The sequence below is a fragment of the Dendrobates tinctorius genome, unplaced genomic scaffold, assembly GCF_039654945.1.
Source record: "Dendrobates tinctorius isolate UK_male_01 unplaced genomic scaffold, ASM3965494v1 ptg000393l, whole genome shotgun sequence".
Classification (NCBI taxonomy): domain Eukaryota; kingdom Metazoa; phylum Chordata; class Amphibia; order Anura; family Dendrobatidae; genus Dendrobates; species Dendrobates tinctorius.
Genome location: NW_027362059.1, coordinates 1,201,638 through 1,220,984, shown reverse-complemented (window position 1 = coordinate 1,220,984; position 19,347 = coordinate 1,201,638). Strand labels below are relative to the sequence as shown.

General features: G+C 51.6%; 1 protein-coding gene across 4 annotated transcripts in view; it reads right to left on the bottom strand.

Moving 5' to 3' along the window:
- Window positions 1-2,454, bottom strand: part of SRF (serum response factor) — a 38,120-nt gene extending 35,666 nt beyond the window's left edge. The window contains exon 1 of one of the 4 annotated variants that reach the window (XM_073563514.1): window positions 1,791-2,454. In XM_073563514.1, coding sequence (XP_073419615.1) covers window positions 1,791-2,222 — 432 coding nt within the window. In that variant the 5' untranslated portion in view covers window positions 2,223-2,454. Of the gene's footprint in view, window positions 1-291; window positions 319-750; window positions 774-1,790 lie in introns of those variants that run through there. The other 3 variants (XM_073563513.1, XM_073563517.1, XM_073563515.1) reach the window with 3 other exon arrangements.
- Window positions 2,455-19,347: the final 16,893 nt, after the last annotated feature.

Sequence of the window (19,347 nt, the reverse complement as noted above, 5' to 3'; positions counted from 1 at the left end):
TCACCCCTCAGACCCCCGGCGCCCCCTCTAGGACCCCCGCGGACCCTCACCTTCTTCATGATGCCCGTCTTCCTCTTGCTGAACGTCGTGTACCTCCGCCGCCCCCTCCCGGACCCCCGGTCACCCCTCAGACCCCTGGCGCCCCCTCTAGGACCCCCGCGGACCCTCACCTTCTTCATGATGCCCGTCTTCCTCTTGCTGAACGTCGTGTACCTCCGCCGCCCCCTCCCGGACCCCCGGTCACGCCTCTAGGACCCCCGCGGACCCTCTAGGACCCCCGCGGACCCTCACCTTCTTCATGATGCCCGTCTTCCTCTTGCTGAACGTCGTGTACCGCCTCCGCCCCCTCCCGGACCCCCGGTCACCCCTCAGACCCCCGGCGCCCCCTCTAGGACCCCCGCGGACCCTCACCTTCTTCATTATGCCCGTCTTCCTCTTGCTGAACGTCGTGTACATCCGCCGCCCCCTCCCGGACCCCCGGTCACCCCTCAGACCCCCGGCGCCCCCTCTAGGACCCCCGCGGACCCTCACCTTCTTCATGATGCCCGTCTTCCTCTTGCTGAACGTCGTGTACCTCCGCCGCCCCCTCCCGGACCCCCGGTCACCCCTCAGACCCCCGCGGACCCTCACCTTCTTCATGATGCCTGTCTTCCTCTTGCTGAATGTCGTGTACCGCCTCCGCCCCCTCCCGGACCCCCGGTCACCCCTCAGACCCCCGGCGCCCCCTCTAGGACCCCCGCGGACCCTCACCTTCTTCATGATGCCCGTCTTCCTCTTGCTGAACGTCGTGTACCGCCGCCGCCCTCTCCCAGACCCCCGCCGACCCCTCTAGGACCCCCGCGGACCCTCACCTTCTTCATGATGCCCGTCTTCCTCTTGCTGAACGTCGTGTACCTCCGCCGCCCCCTCCCGGACCCCCGGTCACCCCTCAGACCCCCGCGGACCCTCACCTTCTTCATGATGCCCGTCTTCCTCTTGCTGAACGTCGTGTACATCCGCCGCCCCCTCCCGGACCCCCGGTCACCCCTCAGACCCCCGGCGCCCCCTCTAGGACCCCCGTGGACCCTCACCTTCTTCATGATGCCCGTCTTCCTCTTGCTGAACGTCGTGTACCGCCGCCGCCCCCTCCCGGACCCCCGGTCACCCCTCAGACCCCCGGCGCCCCCTCTAGGACCCCCGCGGACCCTCACCTTCTTCATGATGCCCGTCTTCCTCTTGCTGAACGTCGTGTACCGCCGCCGCCCCCTCCCGGACCCCCGGTCACCCCTCAGACCCCCGGCGCCCCCTCTAGGACCCCCGCGGACCCTCACCTTCTTCATGATGCCCGTCTTCCTCTTGCTGAACGTCGTGTACCTCCGCCGCCCCCTCCCGGACCCCCGGTCACCCCTCAGACCCCCGGCGCCCCCTCTAGGACCCCCGCGGACCCTCACCTTCTTCATGATGCCCGTCTTCCTCTTGCTGAACGTCGTGTACCGCCTCCGCCCCCTCCCGGACCCCCGGTCACCCCTCAGACCCCCGGCGCCCCCTCTAGGACCCCCGCGGACCCTCACCTTCTTCATGATGCCCGTCTTCCTCTTGCTGAACGTCGTGTACCTCCGCCGCCCCCTCCCGGACCCCCGGTCACCCCTCAGACCCCCGGCGCCCCCTCTAGGACCCCCGCGGACCCTCACCTTCTTCATGATGCCCGTCTTCCTCTTGCTGAACGTCGTGTACATCCGCCGCCCCCTCCCGGACCCCCGGTCACCCCTCAGACCCCCGGCGCCCCCTCTAGGACCCCCGCGGACCCTCACCTTCTTCATGATGCCCGTCTTCCTCTTGCTGAACGTCGTGTACCGCCGCAGCTTGTTGTCGATGAACTCCATCTTGATCTTGACGCGGCCCCGGGTCTTCTTGCCCGGCTTGGCCCCGGACACCCCTCCGCTGGCCCCCGGGTACCCTCCGGCCGCTGCCCCCGGCTCCGGGCCCCCCAGCTCCAGCTCCGTCAGGCCGCGCTTCATGCCCCGGGACACGGCCGGAGCCTCGTCGTCCTCCCCGGAGTCGGAGGTCGCCTCACTGCCGCTGTACAGGGCGCCGCCCGGGGCCACCTCATAGCGCGGAGCCCCCGGCGGCCTCCCCCGGCCCGGAGACGCTCCGTTCCCGGCCCTGCGCGGCAGCGCCATCCCGGGGCTCCGGCCTAGAGCGGCGCCGTTCCCCGGGGAGGCCCCGGCCTGGCTGGGCAGCATGTCCCGCTCACCGACAGCAGCGGCCGGTGCCTGAGCCCATCAATGTGTGCGGCGGCGCCTCCGCCGTCCCGGGCTCTCAGCTCCCGGCTTCCCCGCGAACCGCTGCGGCCAATCACAGGCGGCGCCACACACTGACAGCACAGATCCCTGCGCCGCGCCGGGACTATTTCCCTTCTCATAGAGCACCGGCCGCGGCGCACGGATCCCAGGCCGAACAGCGGGACTATTTTCAGCCATATAAAGCGAATCAATGTTTCCTTTTATGGAAAAGCATTTCCTTATATGGTGAGTCACCGCGCGGCGCGCTGATTGGCTGCAGCCTGCACACAGCAAACTGTTCATTGGATGACGGATGGATGGAGGCGGGCACAGATGTCGCCATGACGTCACAGCGCAGCGGAGCGGACGGCGAATGTCACAGGGTCCGACCCGAGGGGGGAAACGCGTCACAGGGTCCGACCCGAGGGGGGAAACGCGTCACAGGGTCCGACCCGAGGGGGGGAAACGCGTCACAGGGTCCGACCCGAGGGGGGAAACGCGTCACAGGGTCCGACCCGAGGGGGGAAACGCGTCACAGGGTCCGACCCGAGGGGGGAAACGCGTCACAGGGTCCGACCCGAGGGGGGAAACGCGTCACAGGGTCCGACCCGAGGGGGGAAACGCGTCATAGGGTCCGACCCGAGGGGGGAAACGCGTCACAGGGTCCGACCCGAGGGGGGGAAACGCGTCACAGGGTCCGACCCGAGGGGGGGAAACGCGTCACAGGGTCCGACCCGAGGGGGGGAAACGCGTCACAGGGTCCGACCCGAGGGGGGAAACGCGTCACAGGGTCCGACCCGAGGGGGGGGGAACGCGTCACAGGGTCCGACCCGAGGGGGGGAAACGCGTCACAGGGTCCGACCCGAGGGGGGGAAACGCGTCATAGGGTCCGACCCGAGGGGGGAAACGCGTCACAGGGTCCGACCCGAGGGGGGAAACGCGTCACAGGGTCCGACCCGAGGGGGGGAAACGCGTCACAGGGTCCGACCCGAGGGGGGGAAACGCGTCACAGGGTCCGACCCGAGGGGGGGAAACGCGTCACAGGGTCCGACCCGAGGGGGGAAACGCGTCACAGGGTCCGACCCGAGGGGGGGAAACGCGTCACAGGGTCCGACCCGAGGGGGGGAAACGCGTCACAGGGTCCGACCCGAGGGGGGGAAACGCGTCACAGGGTCCGACCCGAGGGGGGGAAACGCGTCACAGGGTCCGACCCGAGGGGGGAAACGCGTCACAGGGTCCGACCCGAGGGGGGAAACGCGTCACAGGGTCCGACCCGAGGGGGGAAACGCGTCACAGGGTCCGACCCGAGGGGGGGAAACGCGTCACAGGGTCCGACCCGAGGGGGGGGGAACGCGTCACAGGGTCCGACCCGAGGGGGGGAAACGCGTCACAGGGTCCGACCCGAGGGGGGGGGAACGCGTCACAGGGTCCGACCCGAGGGGGGGAAACGCGTCACAGGGTCCGACCCGAGGGGGGGAAACGCGTCACAGGGTCCGACCCGAGGGGGGGGGAACGCGTCACAGGGTCCGACCCGAGGGGGGGGAACGCGTCACAGGGTCCGACCCGAGGGGGGGGGAACGCGTCACAGGGTCCGACCCGAGGGGGGGGGAACGCGTCACAGGGTCCGACCCGAGGGGGGGGAAACGCGTCACAGGGTCCGACCCGAGGGGGGGGAAACGCGTCACAGGGTCCGACCCGAGGGGGGGGAAACGCGTCACAGGGTCCGACCCGAGGGGGGGGAAACGCGTCACAGGGTCCGACCCGAGGGGGGGGAAACGCGTCACAGGGTCCGACCCGAGGGGGGGAAACGCGTCACAGGGTCCGACCCGAGGGGGGGAAACGCGTCACAGGGTCCGACCCGAGGGGGGGAAACGCGTCACAGGGTCCGACCCGAGAGGGGAAATGTAATTTCATGCTTTAAACATAAAGGTACCAAATGTAAATTTTTGGTGAAGAATCAGCAACAAGTGGGACACAATTGTGAAGTTGAATGAAATTTATTGGTTATTTTAAATTTTTGTGGAAATTCAAAAACTGAAAAGTGGGACGTGCAATATTATTGGGCCCCTTGAACCCTAGAACGCATACCTGGGGCCTCGCAGGCCTGCTAGGTTGTTTTCTATTTTCTGCAAGATTACTTTAGTTAGAATTCTGAAACTCTCGGTAATCCTCAGGTATATAGTTGTTAGTAATTTCCAGTTGTTCATATGTTTTTATGTTACAGGCATTTCGGTATATCAACTCTTTTTTTGGGAATACCCCACATTCACATACCTGGGGCCTTTTAGGCCTCTACTAGGTTTACATGTGATCCTCTGTCTTTTTGTCTTTACTGTTGCTGGGAAAGACTAGGTCTTTATGACTCTGACAATGTGACAGTGGATGAGCAACTTCTTGCCTTTAGAGGACATTGCAAATTCATTCAGTATATGCCCAGTAAACCGGCCAAGTATGGAATAAAAATGTTCTGGAAGTGTGATTCTGCAAGCTATTTTGAGATGAGTGGTCTGATTTACTGTGGCAAAGAAGTTGAAGCTTCAGTCCAGAAAGACCTATGTCCTGACATAGTAAAAACACTTGCTGTACCTGTACGTGTAAGGCCTCTTTCACACTTCAGTTTTTTGTGTCAGTTAAAATCCGCCAAAAAGGCGGAAAAGCGGATCCGTTCCTAACTGATGTGAACGGATGCCACAGGATCCGTTTTTTGACGGATCCGCAGAATGAAGAATTTTAAAGGAACTGCTGGCCGAGAGAGAGAGAGAGAGAATTTTTTCGTCCGCCAGAAAGGTTTTCAGGGTTAATTTTCTCCCTGACTTCCTTTCTCCGGGCATGCGCACTGGAAAATGCGGATCCAACAACAAAAAAAATTTGCAAGGTCCGTCCAGGCATGCCGGCGGACGCAAAAAGTTTGGCGGATCCGCAAAAAAAACGGATCAAATGGATGGCCATCCGTCAAGATCCACCAGTAATGCAACTCAATGGAAAAAACGGATCCGCCAAAAAAAATGGCGGATCCGTTTTTTTCAAAACCTGGTGGATTTTGACTGATGGTCAAAAACGGAAGTGTGAAAGAGGCCTTACATGTTACAGAACCACTTAGCACCCAGAATACATTGTGCAGTTATATGTATTGATAATAGGTTCTATGTGAGATGCATGTCCCTAATGCATCAGCCCACAGGCTGCTCCCCTGGGCAGAGGGGACACAATATTCCCCTTTTGTCCGCTCTCCCCCCACCTTTGTAATTCCCACAGTAAACATCGGCAGGCTCCGGCCACCTGCGGCTTTTGCAATGCATGTCTGGCCTGCCGCTTTTCTATTGGCCTGCCCTCTGTATCTGTGTGATATATTCTGTGTCCTGTGAGTAAAGTGTTGTCAGACTGGAAATACATGGAGAAGCAGTGATCTTTTATATGCGCCCATGTAACCCAGGGATTCCAGCCAGCGTCATTCATTCAGACTCCAGCCAACGCAGAACGGACCTCCGAAAACACGGGGTGGCACTGAAAGAGATACTCCAGCTTGGTAGACACCGTTACACTGGTGGCAGCAGTGGGATTTGATACCCCTTCTACAGGAGGAAAGGAATTAATGGAAAATAACTACCAGAAGTTAAAGAGGACTACATTAAAAGATCTGGTGGAAGCCCGAGGGTTGATCGCCAGCAACAAAACAAAAGCGGATTTGATAGCAGCCATCATGGAACACGACAGTGCAGGGCCCCCCAATGTGAACGTGGAGGAGACCGAATTCCAGAGGGAGGTAACAGACTGGCGTTCTATGGCCCGAACCCTGCAGTAGAGATCATACGAGAGGTGATGGCTGATGTGCGTACTGATCTGAAGGAAAAGATGGTCGAGCGGACCAGGATAGAGCTAGCCAAGATGGAGATGGCAGAGCGGACCAAAGTGGATCTGGCCAAGATGGAGATGGCAGAGAGGAGAGCCAGCGAGCAGGGGGAGCTCTGGCCTTCGACCAGGTACCTTCAACAGTAAGCCACAAAAAGATCCAGTATAATGCCTTCCGACAGTTGGGGGAGGCAGAGGAAGACATTGATGGCTTTCTGCAGGACTTTGAGCGGCAGTGTGCCCTTCGTCAAGTGAAGCCGGAGGAACGGGTTCAGATTCTGGCCAGCAAGCTGACAGGCCGGGCAGCGGACGCCTATCGCACGGTACCTGATGAGGACTGTATGGACTATGAGCGGATCAAAGAAGTGATCTTGGCCCGGTATGCGCTGACACCAGAGGCCTATCGCCAAAAGTTCCGCAGACTTATAAAACACGTAACCGATACCCACGCTGAATGGGCCTGTAAATTACGGCGGTCACTGCTACAGTGGGTACAAGGGAGCCAAGCAACCACTAAGGAGGACGTCCTCCAGCTCTTCCTGTTAGAATGATTCTTTAATGGACTAAACCCCGAGACACAGGAATGGCTTTGGGACAGGCGGCCAACGACTCTTGAGGAAGCCGCTCGTCTGGCTGAGGAACATCATGATGCCAGGAGGCTGCAGTTCTCCGGATCAAAGGTGGTCACTAGGGGCCCGCCCCTGGACCTGGAGGGCCCCAAACCACCGAAGATTGTAGGGGGACCAGCTAGAAACCCGGCCTACCACAGTCCCCCTGGGGCGCGATGCCACACCTGCCGTCAGCTGGGCCACCTGCAAAGACAATGCCCCAACCAGACTCAGCATACCCAGTGGCCAAAGGCGGGAACAGCTACCTTCAGCCGGGCTGCTGTACACTGCTACCAAGGCGAATCTGACCCGGCATTGGGGGCTATGACTACCCAAGGGGTGGAAGAGATGGAGGAAGTGCTGCCTGAAGTAGACCCCATGCAGGCAGCCCGGTCAGATAACAACTGCATCGACAGGTCGTGTGGGTTAATGGGAAACTTATGCAGGGACTAAGAGATTCTGGAGCAACTTTGACCTTTGTGAAGCCTCATCTCGTCCGGGACCAAGAGAAGACGGACCGGACAGTGGCAGTCCGTGTAGCAGGGGGAGCTATACATCGACTACCCACTGCCAGGATTCACCTGAACTGGGGAGTCGGGGATGGCCTTGTTGAGGTCGGCTTGATGGAGGATTTGCCTGCAGACGTCTTGCTGGGAAATGACTTGGGGCCCATGTTGTCTGCATTCTCGGTGGCCCCTCTGGCTGAGACTTATCCTGTGACCACTCGGAGACAAGCTCGAGCTGCGGAGGCGGAATCACACTCAGAGGAGGCCCAGGTAAGACATCCCAGCCCTGCACGTATTCCCATAGCCAGGCACATTTCTTGGGCCACCCCAGATGAATTTAAGAGGGAGTTACTTGAGGATCCTTCTGTTATGAATGAGTCACCGAAGGAGGAAAAAACAAAAATACAAGCTAAGTCCAGAAAACCGGAGAGGTTGGTAGCTATCGGATTGCAGACCCCTGATCCTATCACAACTAACAGTAGCCGGGGGGGGTTCCTACGATGCCCTAGACCCCTCGATCACAGCCGGAGTACTAAATAGGCCTAAAGAAAGAAATGGGAAATCTAAACTGCCCCAGAGCAGACCCCAAAGCAATAGGCAGCCCCCAACATATAATGACGGTGAAGCAAGATGAAAACACTAACACAGATAGAAAGATAGGTTGAGCAAACGATGGGGCCCAAGCTAACTAAAAAGGACAGGAAAGAAAAGCTGCTGTCTGCAATCCGTAAAAAACCCTACCAAAAAATGTCCCAACCGTCTCATAGGAAAAACAGGCCCTGAAGTCGCTAGGACTTCAAAATGACTATATCAGCACTCAGGTAAATTCTGAAGACAAAGCAAAGAGACAAACTGATCAGAGACAAAAATGGAACTCAGCACACCCCCGACCGGGGATGGCTGAACTGCAAAAAACAAAGTAAACAAAACTAATAAGTTCAATAGCAGAGCAAAAACTTATCTTTGGGAAGCAGGAATCAGACTGGTCTCCAAGAATCCAGCAGAGAAATCACCAGTGACTCAGAAGGGCGTCGGCTGCCTTATATCCAGTCAGAAGTTCCTGTTACCCAGTTATCATCTACCAGCTCAGGTGTTTGGTAATCAGCCTCACTACCTTCCTTCACCAGAAGAGGGAGTTCATCAGACATCGACGGTGAAGGGGAAAATGAACTCACAACAGTACCTCCCCTTGGGAAGAGGGGTCACCGAACCCTCATCCACGCCACCAGGGCGATCAGGATGGGCCCGATGAAAAGCATGAACCAATCTTTCGGCATGAATATCGGATGCAGGGACCCAAGAATTATCCTCCTGGCCATAACCCTTCCATTTAACCAAATACTGGAGTCTCCGTCTAGCCAGGCGAGAATCCAGTATCTTCTCAACCTCATATTCCACATTACCTTCAACTAATACAGGGTCGGGAGGTGCCACCACAGGAACTACTGGCTCAACAAACCTTTAACAGAGACTTATGAAACATGTTATGGATCTTAAATGTAACAGGAAGAGCCAATCGAAAAGAGACTGGATTAAGAATCTCCAAAATCTTGTAAGGTCCAATAAATCTAAGTTTAAACTTTGGAGAAGCCACCTTCATAGCGATATTCTTTGATGACAACCAAACCATATCACCCACCTTAAACTGGGGACCAATGGTCCTATGCCGGTTGAAAAACCGCTGGGCCTTTTCCTGGGAGAGAGACAACTTATCCACCACTTGGTCCCAGATCTGGTGCATTCTCTCCACCACAGTGTCAACACCTGGGCAGGCAGAAGGCTCCACCTGCCCTGAAGAGAATCGAGGATGAAACCCAAAGTTACAAAAAAAAGGTGACATCAAAGTGGCAGAACTAGCTCTATTATTTAAAGCAAATTCGGCCAGGGGCAAAAATGAAACCCAATCATCCTGATCAGCAGAAATAAAACATCTCAAATACGACTCCAAAGTCTGGTTTGTTCTCTCCGTCTGTCCATTGGTCTGAGGGTGAAACGCAGAGGAGAAGGACAACTGAATTCCCAGCTTGGAACAGAAAGTCCTCGAAAATCTAGACACACTGAACTCCTCTGTCAGATACAATGTTCTCAGGAATCCCGTGCAAGCGAACCACCTGTTGCAAAAACAAGGGCACCAACTCTGAGGAAGATGGCAACTTAGGGAGTGGTACAAGATGGACCATCTTAGAGAATCTATCACAAATCACCCAAATAACAGTCATTCTCTGAGAGACAGGCATATCAGAGATAAAATCCATTGAAATATGGGTCCATGGCCTCCTGGGCACCGGCAAAGGCATCAACAACCCACTAGAGCGAGAACAAGGTTTAGACCAAGAGCAAGCCCCACAGGACTGCACAAAATTCCTGACATCACGAGACAAGGCGGGGCACCAAAAAGATCGACTCACCAAATCTCTAGTACCAAAAATACCTGGATGACCAGCCAGTGCAGAGCAGTGAACTTCAGACATCACTCTCTTCGGCCACTGGTCAGGAACATACAATTTTCCAATGGGACAACGCTCAGGTTTGTCCTCCTGAAACTCTTCCAGAGCACGTCTCAAATCAGGCGAGATGGCAGAAAGAACTACCCCCTCACCTAAGATGGTAGCAGGCTTGGTCACAACAGGAGAATCAGCAAAGAAACTCCTAGAGAGGGCATCTGCCTTGACATTCTTAGAGCCCGGAAGAAAAGAGACCACAAAATCAAAACGTGTGAAAAACAAGGCCCACCTAGCCTGTCTAGGGTTCAAGCATTTGGTCGACTCCAGGTAAATCAAATTCTTGTGGTCAGTAAGGACCACGACTTGATGTTTAGCTCCCTCCAACCAATGTCTCCACTCCTCAAATGCCCATTTCATGGCTAACAGTTCCCGATTCCCCACATCATAGTTACGTTCGGATGGGGAGAACTTTCGGGAAAAGAAAGCACAGGGATTCATTTTAGATGTTACAGGATCTTTTTGGGACAAAACAGCTCCTGCACCAATCTCAGAAGCGTCCACCGCTACCTGAAACGGGAGTGAGACATCAGGTTGCCGCAAAACCGGAGGAGAAGTGAAACTTCGCTTCAGCTCCTGAAATAAAGAAACAGCCTCCAGAGACCAATTCAGCACATCAGCACCATTCTTAGTCAAATCAGTCAATGGTTTGGCAATACCAGAAAAATTAGCAATAAATTTACGATAAAAATTAGCAAAACCCAAAAACTTCTGGAGGGCCTTCAAAGAAGTGGGCTGAACCCAATCATAAATGGCCTGTACCTTGGCCGGGTCCATTTGAATAGTTGACGGAGACAAAATAAATCTCAAAAATGAAATCCTCTGTACTCCAAAAAGGCATTTCGATCCCTTGACATACAGGGAATTCTCCCTCAAAATCCAGAACACAGTCCGAATATGTTCCACATGAGAGTCCCAATCCTTGGAAAAGATCAAAATATCATCCAGATAGATGATCAAAAATTTATCCACCAAGTCTCGGAAAATATCATTCATGAAGCACTGGAAGACAGAAGGGGCATTAGTGAGCCCAAAAGGCATCACCAGGTACTCAAAATGTCCCTCCGGAGTATTAAACGCCTTCTTCCATTCATCCCCATGCTTAATGCGAATAAGATTATACGACCCCCTAAGGTCAAGCTTTGTAAACCAGCAAGCACCTTTAACTCTGGAGAATAGATCAGAAATCAGGGGTAACGGATACTGATATTTAACAGTAATTTTGTTGAGGGAACGATAGTCAATACAAGGCCTTAATGACCCATCTTTCTTAGCCACGAAAAAAACCTAGCACCTAAGGGTGAAGAGGATGGTCTAATATGACCCTTCTCCAACGACTCCTTAATATAGGATCGCATAGCCTCATGCTCGGGTACAGATAAATTGAAAAGTCGACCCTTAGGAAGCTTACACCCAGGGCTCAGCTCAATTGCACAGTCATAACTCCTATGAGGAGGCAAAGACGCAGACTCATTCTCACTAAATACATCATAAAACTCAGCCAAATAGTCAGGAACATCATGCGACTGGGGAGAGGTGGAGAAAACAGGAGCATCACTAAGGGCACACCGACAACCCCAACTCACCACAGACACAGATTTCCAATCCAAAACTGGATTATGGATTTGCAACCAGGGAAACCCCAGAACAATGGTATCATGCAAATTATGCAACACCAAAAATGTGCAATTCTCTTGATGGTCTGGGGCGACCCGCATTACCACCTGGGTCCAAAACTGAGGTTTATTCTTTGCCAAGGGAGTAGCATCAATACCCCTCAAAGGGATAGGTGTCCGCAGAGGTGTCATAGGAAATCCACAACGCTTAGCAAAATCCAAGTCCATCAGGTTCAGAGCTGCTCCCGAATCCACAAAAGCCTTAGCGGAAAATGTGGACAGGGAGCAGATCAGAGTAATTGCCAGAAGAAACTTAGGTTGAACACCACCCACAGCAAATGTGTGTGCAAAACGTTTCTCTCATTTAGGGCAGACAGAAATAATATGTGAGGCATCACAACAGAAGAAACACAGCTCATTACGTCTTCTGAACTCCCAACGTTGCGCCCCAGACAAAACTCCATCACATTGCATAGGTTCAGACATTTGTTCAACAGGTGGCAACACCTCTCGTGCGGTTTTGCGTTCACGCAAACGCCGATCAACCTGAATGGCCAATGACATAGAATCGTCAAGACCAGAGGGAACAGGAAATCCCACCATAGTATATTTTACGGTTTCTGACAAACCCTTCCGAAAGAGAGCTGCCAATGCACTATCATTCCATGTAGTAAGGACCGCCCACTTTCCGAATTTTTGACAGTACAGCTCCCGACCCTGGCTCAATGCCAACAGGGCCTTTTCAGCCTGATCAATAGCATTAGGTTCATCATACAACAACCCCAAGGCTTGAAAAAATGCGTTCACATTAGTAAGAATAGGATCATCAGGTTTCAAAGAAAACGCCCAATCCTGGGGATCGCCGCGCAGCAAAGAGATGACAATTTTAACCTGCTGCGCAGAGCTCCCCTATGAGTTAGGCTTCAAGGCAAAAAATAATTTACAATTATTCTTAAAATTCAAAAATTTAGACCGATCCCCAAAAAACACATCAGGAGTAGGGATCTTTGGTTCAGCAGCATGTGAATGAGCAAAATAGGCGGAAATTCCCCACACTTCAGCAGTGAGCTGCTCCACACGATCAGACAATTGCTTCATCTCCATTGAGCAAGAAAAAAAAAAAATTCCCCCTATGGCCTCAGAGATAGAGGAAAAAATATACACACAAAAAAATTAAAAAAATTCTGACAAACTCTTTTTTTTTTTTACAATTCTTTCCTGCTGTTGAGTACCCTAGGATCTGCGGTATGGCTGGTGATTCTGTTATGAATGAGTCACCGAAGGAGGAAAAAACAAAAATACAAGCTAAGTCCAGAAAACCGGAGAGGTTGGTAGCTATCGGATTGCAGACCCCTGATCCAGTCACAACAACTAACAGTAGCCGTGGGGGGTTCCTATGATGCCCTAGACCCCTCGATCACAGCCAGAGAACTAAATAGGCCTAAAGAAAGAAATAGGAAATCTAAACTGCCCAAGAGCAGACCCCAAAGCAATAGGCAGCCCCCAACATGTATTGTCGGTGAAAAGCAGATGAAAGCACAAATACAGACAGAAAGACAGGCAGAGCAAACGATGGGGCCCAACTAACTAAATAGGAAAGGACAGAAAAGATGCTGGCTGCAATCCGCAAAAAACCCTACCAAAAATGTCCCAACCGTCTGATAGGGAAAAAGCCCTGAAGTCGCTAGACTTCAAAATCACTATATCAGCACTCAGGTATATTCTGAAGACTGAGCAAAAGATCAACTTGACCAGAGACAAAAATGGAGCTCAGCCTGTGCCAACAAGGGCAGGCAGAACACAAACACTAAGTAAACAGACACAATCTCATGGAAAAATAAGAGAGCAAAAACTTAGCTTTCAGAAGACAGGTACTGAACTGGTTTGCAAGAGCTCAGAGCAGAAAGGATCACCAGCAACCCTGCAGGGCATCTGCTGTCTTATATCCACTCAGTGATACCGGGTGTCCAATCACGCTCCGCCTGTTCAGATGACAGGTTTTTCCCATCCCAATCAATTTCACTACCTCTCTTCCCCAGCAGAGGGAGTTCATCAGACATTAACGGTGAAGGGGAAAATGAACTCACAACACTTCACCATATTTACATGGAATACCTTCTGATGCTTGGCATGCTCATCTAGGGCCACCACATAGATAACAGCATTTAGCCGCTTGTGTACAGTGTATGGTCCCTCCCATGTGGCTAGTGTACAGTGTATGGTCCCTCCCATGCGGCTTGTGTACAGTGTATGGTCCCTCCCATGTGGCTTGTGTACAGTGTATGGTCCCTCCCATGTGGCTTGTGTACAGTGTATGGTCCCTCCCATGTGGCTTGTGTACAGTGTATGGTCCCTCCCATGCGGCTTGTGTACAGTGTATGGTCCCTCCCATGCGGCTTGTGTACAGTGTATGGTCCCTCCCAAGTGGCTTGTGTACAGTGTATGGTCCCTCCCATGTGGCTTGTGTACAGTGTATGGTCTCTCCCATGCGGCTTGTGTACAGTGTATGGTCCCTCCCATGCGGCTTGTGTACAGTGTATGGTCCCTCCCATGCGGCTTGTGTACAGTGTATGGTCCCTCCCATGCGGCTTATGTACAGTGTATGGTCCCTCCCATGCGGCTTGTGTACAGTGTATGGTCCCTCCCATGCGGCTTGTGTACAGTGTATGGTCCCTCCCATGCGGCTTGTGTACAGTGTATGGACCCTCCCATGCGGCTTGTGTACAGTGTATGGACCCTCCCATGTGGCTTGTGTTCAGTGTATGGTCCCTCCCATGCGGCTTGTGTACAGTGTATGGTCCCTCCCATGCGGCTTGTGTTCAGTGTATGGTCCCTCCCATGTGGCTTGTGTTCAGTGTATGGTCCCTCCCATGTGGCTTGTGTTCAGTGTATGGTCCCTCCCATGCGGCTTGTGTTCAGTGTATGGTCCCTCCCATGTGGCTTGTGTACAGTGTATGGTCCCTCCCATGTGGCTTGTGTACAGTGTATGGTCCCTCCCATGCGGCCTGTAATTTATTCTGTAACATAGGGACCAGCACCCAAACCTTCTGCCCCTCCTTGTAGGCCCTCAGACTGGCATTACTATATCAAGCTACTGCACTGAATCCTGCATGTGTTCTACCTCTATCATTCATCTTTGCAGCATATATAATGGTATATAGTTATTTCAACTCACCCTGCTTGTCCCCTTATGCTATTGTGGTCAAGTAACTTTTCAAAGTGGTTTATGATCCATGTAGGCCTGGACACTTGTTTATCTGCTCACTACATTTATTGAGTCCTGCTGTCTCAACTTAGTTTGATTGAATGCTATAGAGAGAAAAAAAAGTAAGAGATCTTAGAACTGGCCTCCTATATATTCAGACATAGTCTGGGGAAGTATTTATGCAGGGGGCATTTATGTAAATTTGATCAAAGTACGAGCAGTTATGACATGGCAGTTAGGGCAGGAGACAGGCAAGACAAATAAACAAAGCTACTCCCTGTACAATTGGATTGCAACAAAAATACACCATATGCATTGTATAATTTTTATCCTGGCTGCTGCATTCACTTACATCCACCGCCCTGACATTAACTCTCTACACTCCATCCATATCGGCCCCTCACTCCTTTCCTCTCCTATGTATAGCACTCACGCTCTTTTCACATTGCTAACACAGCACAGATCCATTCACTCGCAACATCCAACACAAGAGACGCTCTCACAAATCACTTAACCATCTGCTCACTCTTTCTATCCTCCTTCTCCTAGTCTCAGGAGACATCTCTCCCAACCCTGGTCCCCCATGTTATAGAAAGTCAAACCCCCCGACTGCTACACTCAGAAACCCCTCTAATCTTATTAATATTCCCTGCATGCCATCTGTCTCTCTTAATTGTGCCCTTTGGAATTCTCGCTCAGTGTGTAACAAACTCTCCTTCACTCATGACTTCTTCCTTTCTAATTCTCTTAACCTCCTGGCTCTTACTGAAACCTGGATCCAGCAGTCAGACACTACCGCTGCTCCTGCTCTTTCATACGGGGGACTACATTTCTCTCATACCCCAAGATCAGACAATAGAGCAGGTGGAGGCGTTGGTCTCCTCCTATCACCAAAATGTACCTTTCAGGTTATCCCTCAAGTATCTTCATTTGTTTTCCCTTCTTTTGAGGTCCATGCCGTCAGACTCTACACCCCCTTCTCCATGCGAGTGGCGGTGGTGTATCGTCCTCCCGGCCCCTCCCATCAGTTCCTGGATCACTTTGCCACCTGGCTTCCACGCTATCTTTCCTGTGACATCCCCACCCTCATCATAGCAGACTTCATCATAACCATTGCTCTTTCCCTCTCCCCATCTGCTACTCACCTTTTATCTCTAACCTCCTTTTTCGGCCTCTCGCAGCTTACTAATTCTCCAACGAATGAAGACGGAAACTCCCTCGACTTGGTCTTCTCCCGGCTTTGCTCAGTGGATGATTTCACAAACTCCCCTCTCCCGCTCTCTGAGCACGACCTTCTATCATTCTCTATCAAGAACTGCCATCCCTCCCAGGTGACCCCCACTGTTGTGAGTTCATTTTCTGGTCTACCAGTTGTGAGTTCTCCTTCCAGGCTCCCTCTGGTGGTAACAGGAGGTAGTGAGATCTGCCACCTGATAATGAGGATGACGATTGGACCTCAGGAATTTCAGACTGGATTTAAGTCAGCCGACGCCCTATTCTGGTGCTGGTGATTCCTTCTGGCTTTTCAGCTCTTGGTGTTCAGCTCTGTTCCAGTCTGCTCAAGCTAAGTTTTTCTGCTAATGTTCACACTTGATTTTGTTGTTCTATTCAGTTTTTTGTGTGGTCAGCCAGCCCCGGCTGGGGCTGTGCTGAATTACCACTCTTATTTATCTGTATTTGCCAATTTGCTTTTTGTCCCCTATTAGATTGGCCTCTTTTTGCTCTGTCTCAGAATATTTCAGAGTGCTGATATAGTGGGAGAAGTCTAGTGACTTCATGGTTAATTTTGTTATCAGAAGTGTTGGACATTATTTTTGTAGGGTTTTTGGCAGATTGCAGACAGTGTCTTTCCTTTCCTGTCCTTTCTATTTAGTTTGGGCCCATCGTTTGCTCGCCTATTTTCCTGCCTGGGATTGTGTTTTCATCTTGCTTCACCGCCAATACATGTGTGGGGGCTGTCTTTCCTTTGGGGTCTGCTCTGGGGCAGTTAGTTTTCCCCCTTCTTGCTTTAGGCTTACTTAGTCCTCCGGCGGTGACGAGGCATCTAGGATCATCGTAGGAACGTTCACGGCTGCTGCTATTTGTGTGGTTAGGATCAGGGATCTGCAATCTGCATAGTGACCAACCGCTCTGGTTTTTCTGAGACTTAGATTGTTTTGTTTTTTCCTCCTCCTCCGTTTCTCATTTCTAACAGAATCACTAGCCATACCACAGATTTTAGGGTACTCAAAAGCAGGAAAAGGTTGTTAAAAAAAAAAAAAGTCAGATTTTTTTTATGTATTTTTTCCTCTTTTTCTCTGGGGCCGTAAGAGGATTTTTTTTCCCTAATGGAGATTAAGCAATTGTCTGATCGTGTGGAGCAACTTGCTGCTGAAGTGCAGGGAATTTCCACCTACCTCATTCAGTCACATGCTGCTGAACCTAAGATCCCTACTCCTGATGTGCTTTCTGGGGATCGGTCTAAATTTCTGAATTTTAAGAATAATTGTAAATTATTTCTTGCCTTGAAGCCTAACTCATCGGGGAGCTCTGCGCAGCAGGTTAAAATTGTCATCTCCTTGCTGTGCGGCGATCCCCAGGATTGGGCTTTTTCTCTGACACCTGAAAATCCTATTCTGACTAATGTGGATGCATTTTTTCAGGCCTTGGGGTTGTTGTATGATGAACCTAATGCTGTTGATCAAGCTGAGAGAACCCTGTTGGCATTAAACCAGGGTCAGGATCCTGCAGAGTTGTACTGTCAAAAATTCCGAAAGTGGGGGGTCCTTACTACATGGAATGATAGTGCACTGGCAGCCCTCTTTCGGAAGGGTTTATCAGAGACCGTAAAAGATGTTATGGTGGGATTTCCTGTTCCCTCTGGTCTGGATGATTCTATGTCATTAGCCATTCAAGTTGATCGGCGTTTACGTGAACGTAAAACTACACGGGAGGCGCTGCCACCTTTTGAACAAATGTCTGAACCTATGCAATGTGATGGAGTTTTGTCTAGGGCGCAACGTCAGGAGTTTAGAAGGCGTAATAAGCTGTGTTTTTTCTGTGGAGACGTCTCTCATATTTCTGTCTGCCCTAAACGAGAGAAACGTTTTGCACACACATTTGCTGTGGGCAGTATACAACCTAAGTTTCTTTTGGCAATTACTCTGATCTGCTCCTTGTCCACGTTTTCCACGAAGGCTTTTATGGATTCAGGAGCAGCGTTGAATCTGATGGATTTGGACTTTGCTAAACGTTGTGGTTTGTCCATGACACCTCTGCAGACACCCATTCCTTTGAGGGGTATTGATGCTACTCCTTTGGCGGAGAATAAACCTCAGTTTTGGACCCAGGTGACAATGCGAGTTGCCCCAGACCACCAAGAAAGTTGTAAATTTTTGTTGCTGCATAATCTGCATGACACTATTGTTCTGGGTTTTCCTTGGTTGCAAACTCATAATCCAGTTTTGGATTGGAAATCTGGGTCTGTGGTGAGCTGGGGTTGTCAGTGTGTTCTTAGGGACGCTCCTGTTTTCTCCACCTCTCCTCAGTCTCATGATATTCCTGATTATCTAGCCGATTTTTCTGATGTATTTAGTGAAAGCAAGTCTGCGTCTTTGCCTCCTCATAGGAGTTATGACTGTGCAATTGAGTTGATGCCTGGGTGTAAATTTCCCAAGGGTCGGCTTCTCAACTTATCAGTACCCGAACATGATGCTAGGCGATCCTATATTAAGGAGTCATTGGAGAAGGGTCATATTAGACCATCCTCGTCACCTTTAGGTGCTGGGTTTTTTTTTGTGGCCAAGAAAGATGGTTCATTAAGGCCGTGTATTGATTATCGTTCCCTTACCAAGATCACGGTTAAATATCAGTACCCGTTACCTCTGATGTCTGATTTATTCTCTAGAGTTAAGAGTGCCTGCTGGTTTACTAAGCTTGACCTCAGGGGGCGTATAATCTTATTCGCATCAAGCACGGGGATGAATGGAAGACGGCGTTTAATACTCCGGAGGGACATTTTGAGTACCTGGTGATGCCTTTTGGGCTCACTAATTCCCCTTCTGTCTTCCAGTCCTTTATGAATGATATTTTCCGAGACTTTGTGGATAAGTTTTTGATCATCTATCTGGATGATATTTTGATCTTTTCTAGTGATTAGGATTCTCATGTGGAACACATCCAGACTGTCTTCTAGACTTTGAGGGAGAATTCCCTGTTTGTTAAGGGGTCGAAATGCCTCTTTGGTGTACAGAGGATTTCATTTTTGGGATTTATCTTGCCTCCATCGACTATTAAAATGGACCCGGCCAAGGGACAGGCCATTTATGATTGGGTTCAGCCTACTTCTTTGAAGGCCCTCCAGAAGTTTTTGGGTTTTGCTAATTTCTATCGTAAATTTATAGGTAATTTTTCTGGTATTGTCAAACCACTGACTGATCTGACCAAGACGGGTGCTGATGTGCTGAATTGGTCTCCTGAGGCTGTCTCAGCATTTCAGGAGCTTAAGCAGAGATTTACTTCAGCTCCAGTTTTACGGCAACCTGATGTCTCACTTCCATTTCAGGTGGAGGTAGATGCTTCTGAGATTGGTGCAGGAGCTGTTTTGTCCCAAAAGGACCCTGTGACTTCTAAGCTGAATCCCTGTGCCTTCTTTTCTCGAAAGTTCTCCCCATCTGAACGCAACTATGACGTGGGGAATCGGGAATTGTTGGCCATGAAGTGGGCATTTGAGGAGTGGAGACATTGGTTGGAGGGAGCTAGACATCAAGTTGTGGTCCTCACCGATCACAAGAATTTGATTTATCTGGAGTCGGCCAAACGC